Source organism: Nuphar pumila, chromosome 7 (assembly GCF_984573655.1).
Source record: "Nuphar pumila chromosome 7, dmNupPumi1.hap1.1, whole genome shotgun sequence".
Lineage (NCBI taxonomy): Eukaryota > Viridiplantae > Streptophyta > Magnoliopsida > Nymphaeales > Nymphaeaceae > Nuphar > Nuphar pumila.
In genome coordinates this window covers 42,624,601-42,634,478 of record NC_143255.1, presented here as the reverse complement: position 1 = coordinate 42,634,478, position 9,878 = coordinate 42,624,601, and the positions used below count along the sequence as shown (strand labels likewise).

The 9,878-nt window shown below is 36.1% G+C and overlaps 1 protein-coding gene across 3 annotated transcripts in view; it reads left to right on the top strand.

The window, feature by feature from the left end:
- The first annotated feature begins 802 nt into the window (after positions 1-802).
- Positions 803-9,878, top strand: part of LOC149832075 (protein PTST, chloroplastic-like) — a 40,063-nt gene continuing 30,987 nt past the window's right edge. Inside the window, exons 1-4 of one of the 3 annotated variants that reach the window (XM_090014311.1) lie at positions 803-914; positions 2,549-2,591; positions 2,721-3,066; positions 4,535-4,624. In XM_090014311.1, coding sequence (XP_089870437.1) covers positions 2,575-2,591; positions 2,721-3,066; positions 4,535-4,624 — 453 coding nt within the window. In that variant the 5' untranslated portion in view covers positions 803-914; positions 2,549-2,574. Of the gene's footprint in view, positions 920-2,545; positions 2,592-2,720; positions 3,067-4,534; positions 4,625-9,878 lie in introns of all 3 variants that reach the window. The other 2 variants (XM_090014312.1, XM_090014310.1) reach the window with 2 other exon arrangements.

Sequence of the window (9,878 nt, the reverse complement as noted above, 5' to 3'; positions counted from 1 at the left end):
CCCGAAACCCAATAATAACTGGACCTGATTCTTTTTTGCATATTTGAACATCCACAATAAGGCGATCGCTCACGGTTCAAGTTGAATGAGATACAAACAACTCAGGTGACCCACACACTTTTTTTTACGAAACCCGGATGGGGCCCCACGACCACCATGCCTGACGTGGCCTAACTCTGATGCACTTGTGCGTCAGTAAAGTTTGATCAGGAGTCTTCAACTCAACACCTTCACAACCACCCCGCTGGCCATGTGGGCGACGGTAGGTGACCCACACATTTGATTTCGCTCGTTTGCTTAGAGATCTCCTTAATCATTGAGAAATTCAGCTAGGTCCATGATTTTTTTTTTTTTTTGCTGAGCCAAAAAGTAAGCCCTCCATCACTGATAGCACATTGTTGTCAGGCCTTGGCGTTTGGCGTAGGCAAACCTTTGAAGCGTTCCTTGCTCATCAGAAAGTACACCTAGTTTATGCCTTCTTGTGGGTTTCGAACTCATGATGTCTCTTCAACTTAGTGACACTCACAATTTACCCCTACCAGATAAGCAGACTGTGGAGACTTTGTGGGGAGGTCCATAAATTCTTAGTGCAGAGTTGGCCAACTCGACTATCTGTGAGCCTTTCCAAGGAGGCCGGATACTGATAACGTCTCGCACCAAGTCTAAGGCGATCCAGTCTTAGTTCTAGCTGGGTCTAATCAAGCTGACTCAGTAAAAGAGCCAGAAGGGCAATTTTGTAACTTCCTCCAAACCCCAACTGATTCAGTATCACCCATTTCTTTATTCACAACATATCCCTTCTGCTGCTGCTGCTGCATTTGCCAATCTTCTGTATAGAGATGGTAATGGAGTGCTAATGTGGGGGCATTGTTCGGTGCTGAACCAATTGACAGAATTGCATATATTTCGTATCTGTAAGGTTTTTTTCTCAAATATCTGTTACCCATTTGCCATTTCTTCTCAGTTGTTGATTCACGCATCTTTCTTCAATTCATTTGCTGCTTTAATGCAAGTTTTCTGACTACAATGTGGAGTGAAGCACAGAGAGTGAGAATAGCATCTTCTCTTGTGTTGAGGAAGAGAGGAAAAGGAAAGAGAAAGTGAATTGCGAACGTGGGGATGCTTCACATCTCATATTTTTCACTTCCTCTTTCTCTGTGTGAAATTTGGGGAGTATTTCTTTGTGAATGAAGGTGGGTGGTGGATTTTGGTTCTGTGTTTCATGGTCTCATCATCATGATCTTTTCTTTTTTTTGGGATGAAAAAGAAATCATTTCAATTCAGATAAGAAGAATTAAGCACATGAGAACCAGTTTGTAGGGCGATGAGTGATCACTCGCCCCACAAAACAGGTAAAACATCAAGGTAAAGGGCCGTTATTTGAATCATTCATTGCAGATATTGTCCATTTGGTTGAAACAGAGGAAATTTGTAGCTTGGAGATATTTGGCATAAGATAAACTTTTTGAGATGTTTTCTTTGTGATTGAAGGTGTGCATTAAGGTTCTTCTTTCTTTTTCTTTCCTTGTGAAACAGAGGGCGATTCTAGAGTGTGAATGGTAGTGTAGGAAGGTACTTTTAAGAGGCTTTCCTGTTTAATGCATGAATGTCATGATCATGTCAAATTCCTTGTTCTCTTGTTGGTAACCATCACCATGACTTCTCAAAAGAATTCGCTTGAACTCGTTAATGTACGTTATTGGTGTAAAAGAACTAGCCTAATTCAAAGTGGACGTTTTTATTTGTAGAATTACAGCAGTATATTCATTTATTGAGGAATTAAAATAAGATATAGTCCTCTTGGCTTTATGTTCTTTTGGGAGAAAATGTAGCTTTGTGATTGTAGACCCTGAAATGGTTCTAGCTGCTTCAGTCATGTTGATTTTAGATGATGTGTGGATTTGGCACCATCACTGATATTGTTGACTGAAGCATTGATCTCCTGACAAACAATTCCATCTATGATGCACTGTTTGGAAGAATTATGAATCGGAGTTGCTTCAGGGGCAGTACATGTATTGTTAACTGAAACATGGATTTCCTGATAAACAAGTTTATAGATTAAATATAAAAGATGCACTGCTCGTAGGAATTGTGAATGAGATGGTCTCGTGGGGCAATATATGGATGGGAAGGAATTTGTTAAATACGAGTCTGAAAAGCTTGTAATATCTAAAATGGTTGCCAGAAATATTGAGTAGAATTGCCATCCTTGTTTTTTCTGATAATTCTACCATTCAATTTTCATGAAACAGAGCTGTAAATATCCCTTTTTTATGCACTTTCTGAATAATACCTTACATCTTCCTTTTGCACACATCCATTTTCTAATACAAAAGTTTTTTTTTCCACTTCAAAGAAAAAAGCAGCATCTTTTTTCTGTTTTTTTCTTTGTTTCTCCGTGGATTAACTTATGGAGAACAGTTTTTTTCCCTAGTTTTTCTCCTTGGTTCTTTGTGGAGATAGAATAGTTATCTCTGAGTGTCCGTGAGAAGCCTTTTAGTAATGCTTATGTTACTTATTTGTGATTTCTGTTTCGCTCTAGCAGAAGGAACCCGCGAAAGAGATTCCCAAATGACAGACTGTGCAAGGTTTACATTTATTTATGTAGCAAACTGTACTTGTGTTTGTGATTATATCATGTACTTCTCCATATTTGCTGTTTACCATAATTGAACTTCATTTCACTTCTAGAAACTAATTAAGTGGCAATTCTCTAGATGTTGTTCAAAGATAATTGGTTCATGGGGCTCATGGAAATCAAAGGAGCGAGTGCCACACCAGCTCCACAAATGTTGTAGTTGTTCATCCTCTACATGCATAAGGATGAAACCTAGAAAGGATTCATTGTTGGCTTGTTCAGTCACTTCACAATTCAAGCACCAGGCTGGAGTGAAATTTCCATTATACACTTCCGTTCACACTTCAGAACATTGGAGAATCTTTGCTACACCTGTCAGTCTCGAAGAGGAATGGGGATCACAAGGAGGCTCCTCAAATGATGATGATTTTGTTTCTGAAGACCCATCTGAAGAATCTGATTCTAAGATCTTAGACAGTGATCAGGTAAGTATATGTGAATCTCATGTTCTTGATGGACGAGTGGCTTTACAAAATTGATAGGACATTAGTGTATTTTTTATAATGAATTAATCTTGTTTACTACTGGTACGATAATGAGAAAATATTGCACATTTACGTGAAATTTTGATCAATATCTGCTGCATAAACCGAAGAGCTAACATGTAATTTGAGACATTTTGCTTCAGTTTGGAGAGGACATTAGTAAACCATATGAGACATGTTAGAAATGAAATGGGCTAGTTTCATCTGATACTTTTAATTGGTTTCTACTAATTACGGTTTTGGCCATGCTTTCCACTATCACAAACCAAGCTTTTTTCTTTTGATTGCCAAATAAATTAGTGGCCCTTATGAGTATGCATGTGTAAGCGGCATGGCAATGAGGTAAGATATTTGCTCAGGTTTATGCCTCAATGCTTTGAGTCTCAAGAGATATTCCTTTTGACATTTATTTGATAGAGGGCAATGCTTTTTTTTGCATCATATTGAGGCTCACTCGAGGTCTATGCTTCGTACCTTGAATTGGCTTTACTATGAGCTTAACCCTTGCAGCACCAACTGTTTTCCCCTTACCATTTTATCTTTTAGAAGTCTTCTGAAAATAATTTTATTTAGTTAGTCATGTTTGAACCAACTTGGTTATCTTAATATATGTCATGTCATGAGTTAGATATTAAATATGCCCACTGTACATGGTGATGGCCTGAGAGGGAGTATGTCACAATCAAGTGGCATGCCAGTAGCCAGTTAGGAGAGTTTGATTCTAAAGAGACTGGAAATGGGATGCTTCTATTAGTCAGGTCAAGTTTCAGAGAAAATCAGTTTTATCAAATGCAGACTGGTATTTCTTAAGGGCCTTGATTCAGAACATTTATCCTATGGTACCATGACAATATGTCGTGGCGGATAGGCTGAATCAGCACACTAGATGAATGTTTTTGCAATTTTTCTGGGTTATCTTTAGTTAGAGCAAAATATAAAAAATCATAACGGACTTTAAGGCAGCATTTATTCAATATTAAAATACATTTAAATTAAGTGGACCGATTTGCATGAAAACATTGTAAATGAACAACCAATATGCACCGTGTAAGACAGTGGCAGGATACCTGATGGGCTTTCATTAACTTGTGGATGAATCATCTCAACAGTTTCAAGGATATGCCTTGTCATGATGGTGGGAGTAGAATCGTTTGCCAGATTCTAGTAACCTAGGATTATGGAACACTAAAATCTATTGGCGAGGTTCTCCACTATTCATATGGTAAAAGAGAACATATGTACAAACAGGCTCGTATAAAAAATATGAAGAAGCAATATTTTATTGTCCTCAGTTCTCTACCAGTTTAAAGTTATGGGTTTATGAAATTGGGTAATGTTTGAGTTTTTATTCAATATTTCATGCCTGTATGAATAGTTATTTGACAAATTCATGCTGATATCTTGACAGTTGGAAAAATTATTGGCTGATTCAGTAAGGGGAAAACTTATGAGGAAATTAAGCGAAGCAAATCAACACAACCGGTATCTCAAACGGCAGGTTTATAAACAAAGCTATTTTCTTTTTCTTTGCAAAGTAATCCAGTCTTCTCATCAAACAATTTTCTCTTCAATTTCTACTGTAGGAAACTGAACTTCGTATATGTGACATGGATTTTCTGTTAAATATGTGGGTTATGATTTGATTTAATCAATATTTATATGTCAACTTGGTGATCTTAGTTGTAGATATTTGAAGTGAAATTTGTTGGTTGTCTAAACAAAGGATCTTATCACTTTTTGCTTTACAAGCATACTGGAACTTATAAATTTCCTTATGAATATATTCTAGCACATCAATCTGTTTAGAAGATTTTGAGATAGTAATCAGAATGTTGCACAACGTGTAAATTGAGCAGCTCCCAAATCCATAAAAAAGTAAAAGGCAGGATTTTGATGTTTTTGTGGAAAAAAATAATCTATATGATATATTGTTAATAGACATGAAAAAAGCCCTTTACATTGAGTTTCTGGTTAGTGACTATTGTACAAGGATCCTCTAGAAAATTACCTAATCTCCAAACTGGATTAATGTTGCTAGCTAGCAGAAATGCATTGTATGTGATCAATTTGGAGAGATTTACTATGTCTGCAGTTTGGTCTTCAAGCCCTATTTCTATGGTTTTTGCTAGGCAGAAGTATACTCACTGTTAGGAATAGTCTTGTATTTAAGTTTGTGTGTACATGTATGTCTAACCATGTTCTCAAAGAGGATGGGTCTTTAGGTGAAATGCAGAGACAACTAAAGTGTAATACTGGATCATAAGTTCATAACTCTAGACATGTAAATGTGAGATAGTCAGCTATAAAAAAAATGACACAAATATGATAACGATTGGTATAATTTTGCATATTTGCTTCATTAGAAGACCATTGACATGAGAAAAAAAATGCATGAAACAATACCATCTTCCAAATCTTTTCAAACAGATATTTCGGGATGAAAAGGGGTTTAGGTTTGTAACATGGGTTAGCAAAAGGTGAAGTGGATCCAATCTTCACTTGGCTTTACCTTTTAAACATTCTGGAAATTCAAACAATATCCTCCAGAAATGATTTCAATTGAAGATTGTGAAAGATAATAAGGGATTATGTGCTCATTCTGAGCTAGAGATGGAAATCCAAAACAGATTTTCCAACTACTTAAATATTAGTAAAGCTGATATCTGTTCTGTGTTGATAATGGGCACTAGAAATACCACGACATTTCATGGACATGGAGAATCTTGTGTGAGACATGGTCAATACTATTAAAATAAATAATTTAAATGTATATATATATACCTTTGTAATTAGTCATAACCTATAAAGGTATTTTGGTCTTTTTATTGAATCTGTAAATAGAATAGTCCACTAGGGACTATATTGTAATTGTCTTTTTAATTTTTTCTTTTCTTTTCTTTTTGGTTTGACCAAGGCCTTTTTGGGTAACTCATAGAGCCCTTGGGAGCCACCCCAACTGTCATAAATATGACCATTGGGGGGCTCCCAACAGCTCTATGGGAACCCCCCTTGGTCTCCTTTTTGTGTATAAATAGAGGGGATTGGAGTCATGGACCCTCTTTATATTGTTGTTTTTTCTCAATCTATCTCAATAAAGGCTATTGTTTTTAATGTTTGTCTTCTTGTGTTTGGCTTAGCCTTATTAGCACTTTTGTGCTTATCTTCTTATGTATAAAGCTATTTTCTTTATGTGTTTGGCTTAGCCTTATTAACACTTTTGTACTTTTATCTTTTTGTATTTGGCTCTTTGTAAGCCTTAATAACCCTTTTGTGCTTGTCTTCTTGTGCATTACCTCTTGGCTCTTGTATAGTCCCTTAGTGAACTGTTTTGTGCTTGTGCACTTATGTTTCATTACATGGTATCAAAGCACATTGGGTTCATTTGATCTTGGTGCCCTTGTTCTTGGTGATTGAAGATCGGGTACTCATGATTAAAGTGTATTGCTTGCTCTTCTTTTTTATTTAACTCTTTTTCGTCATGGAGCATGAATTTAGAATAAAGCTCTCCTACAAATTCAATGGAACCAACTATATGATGTGGGCTTCCAACATGGAGAATCATCTCAAAGGTAAGAAACTTTGGGGGTTCGTAATGGGTACTACTCTTGAACCCTCCATAAAACATATCAAAATCGAAGGTGTTGATAAGTCCCTTATAGGAGATGATCGAGATAAAGCTATCCATGAACACCAAATAAAGGTAGAAGATTGGGAAAACAATCATGCGATCATGCAAAATTTTTGTCATGGTTCATGAACAATGTTAACTTAAAGATATGTGCCAACATTGCTAAGTTTAAAAGAGCTAATGAAGCTTGGTTCTTTTTTAAGAGTATGTATACTAAAAAAGATCTTGCTATATAATATATTTGTCATGACAAGATTAAAACCACTAAACAAGTGGACATGTGTATTCGTGATTATTTTAGTGCTTTGTCTCCTATTTGAGACGAATTGGTATTACTTGAGCTAAAAGGTGGCTCCCGGCGATGTTGAGCTTAGAAGAGAGCAAATTGAAAAAAGAACACTTTTTTCAATTTCTTCATAGTCTAATTCCGGAATTTGAACAAGTGAAGTCCCTTCTTCTTCATAAGACCAAAGCTATACCTCTTGAAGATGCTCTTGTCGAGGTATGCTAAGAAAAAACTTGCCTTGGCATGACTAATAAGAGTGATGATGTTTTGGCCATTACAAGGCCGAGTACCAATGTAAGGGCTTATAAGCCCCCCACTTTGTAAAAAATAACTATAATAGTGCATCGAATAATAATAATAAATATGTGAAGGGTGTCATTTGTCACTATTGTAATGAATAATGACATATTAGACCAGTTTGACCAAAGCTTAAAGCCAAAATCGCTTTCGTTGGAAAAATTACACCCAAGAAAGAAGAATCTAGCAAGAATAGAGGAGATATCAAAGACACTCTTACTCAAATATCAGAGACACTTCAAAAACTTCTCAAATCACCTTCTATTTCAGGTGCCGCCATTGCATCTTCTTCCTCTCCTCCAGTTATGTAGATTCTTGACTTGAGTGCCTCCTTTCATATTATCCCTCATAAGAATACCCTTTCCGAAGTTTGCAGTAATTCTACTTCATCTTATGTTTTAACCGTGAATGAAAGTTCTTTAAAAATAAATAGTATTGAAACTCTTTATTCTAAAAATTATCAAAATTCTCAAAAATTTCTTGTTCCAAAAATAAGGGGTTTTCCAAAATTAAATTTAAATCTATTTTTCGTTTCTTAATTTTTTGACCATGGTTGCAAAATTTTTTGTTCATCTAAAGATTGCACTGTGCAGGATCTCCAGTCAGGAAAGCTGATTGGGCAAGTCCATAGGAGAGACAATCTTTACCTTATGGATTTTTTGACACTTCCACCCAAGTCATTTTGTAACTATGTACAAGACAAAGATATTGATACTTGGCATCTTAATTTTTCAAAGATGTATTTCTTTCTTTTTTTGAAAAATATTTGTAAAGAAAAAGATATATCTTGTAAAGATTGTATTTTTGGAAAAATGAAAGTTATTCCCTTTCCTCATAGATCTTTTGTTTATACTCGACCTTTTGAATTAGTGTATTCAGATGTATGGGGTCCTTCACCGGTCATATCAAAATGACGTTACTCTTATTATGTTATTTTTATGGATGATTTCACTCGATACACATAGGTGTATTTTCTAAATCTCAAATTCGATGTGTTTTATTTCTTTAAAGAGTTTCATATAATGATTAAAAATCAAATTTTTAGTAACATATCTATATTTGGGTTGGATTCGGGAGGGGAGTATATGTCAAATGACTTTTAAAATTACTTAATAAAATGAAATTTGTCATCAAAGATCTTGCTCTAGAACTCCTCAACAAAATGGGATAACGGAAAGAAAACATAGACATATAGTAGAAACCACTATAACCCTTCTCATTTCTAGGGATATTCCAGAAATTTTTTGGGCCGAAGCTATTTTAACTTCAACTTAATAAATAGAGCACCTTCATCTTCTTTAAAAAATGTCTCCCTATTTAAAAAACTTTTTAAAATGACTCAATTTTAAAAGGCTAAGAATTTTTGGTTGCAAGTGTTATATACTTATAAAAAGGATAAAATTTCTCTAAAAGTCATTGAATATGTTTTGTTGGGATATGGAAAAAAAAAGGGTGTCGTTGTTTTGACTAAATAAACAACAAAGTTTATGTTTCTAAAGATGTCACCTTCTTTGAAAATAAAAATGGATTTAATATACAATTTAATTCATACACATTGCAACAAAAAGCAACATAGCACAAGTGGTGGGGTTCGTTGCCCTATTGGTGGAAGACCCTGGTTCAAAACCCCCTGTGCACGAATTTTTCTTTTTGCATAGGAAAGTGACGATTTCTATATATATATATATAAAACTTTATTTCATAACCACCTCCCACCAAAAACGTGTGGGAGTGTTTTTAGCTTCTTTTCTCAAGAAACAAGGAACAATCCCATCAAATGGGGAAGGGTACCACTAAAAGAGAGAAAATTTGAAGTTTGAATAATTTTGCTAATAAGAGGGAGGGGTAGTATTGGAAATTCCAAACACCCACTAAAAAGGTGGGCTGAAGATTAGATTTTTTGAAAAAAATTAAAAATTTCCCTAAGTAGGGAAGTAAGTTAAATGGGGTGAAAGGAGAAAATGGCTGGAGTGACTCTCTCTTTCTCTCTTTCTTGGAGATCAACTTCCATAGCTGGACGTGGGAGTCTTCTTCCTTGTGGAGAGGTGTCGCTCCAACTTGACGAAAGAACCCACCATTTTTGTCGGTTGAAGCTTCGAACAAGGTAAGGGGTATTGTTTTTATATGCAAGGGTTTCATGCCCTGTTGGATGAATATGTTGTGTTTTCCCTGTGGTAACGCAAGGGGTCGAGGGTTGCTGCGTACAGCACACACGCGATCGGCTGCGTCGCTGTGGGGGAAACATTCAAATATGAGATTTTTGAGACTCTGGGTATACCTGAAAGACGGTATATGTTACCGGATTCTCCAGGCTCTGGGTACACCTGAAAGATGGTGTATGTTACTGGACCCATGGTCTACCGTAGAGAGGGTAGGTGGTACAAGCTTCGTGGACATTCTTGTTTTCGTGAGAGCTAGGCGTCTCACCAGGTCCCCAGTCCACGAAGTCAGGGGACCAGGATTACCAGTGCGTCCTAGGTGGTAGATCCAAGTCTTCTGCAGAAGTACAGGGTGCATCCTAAATCTTGTTCTAACCACTGG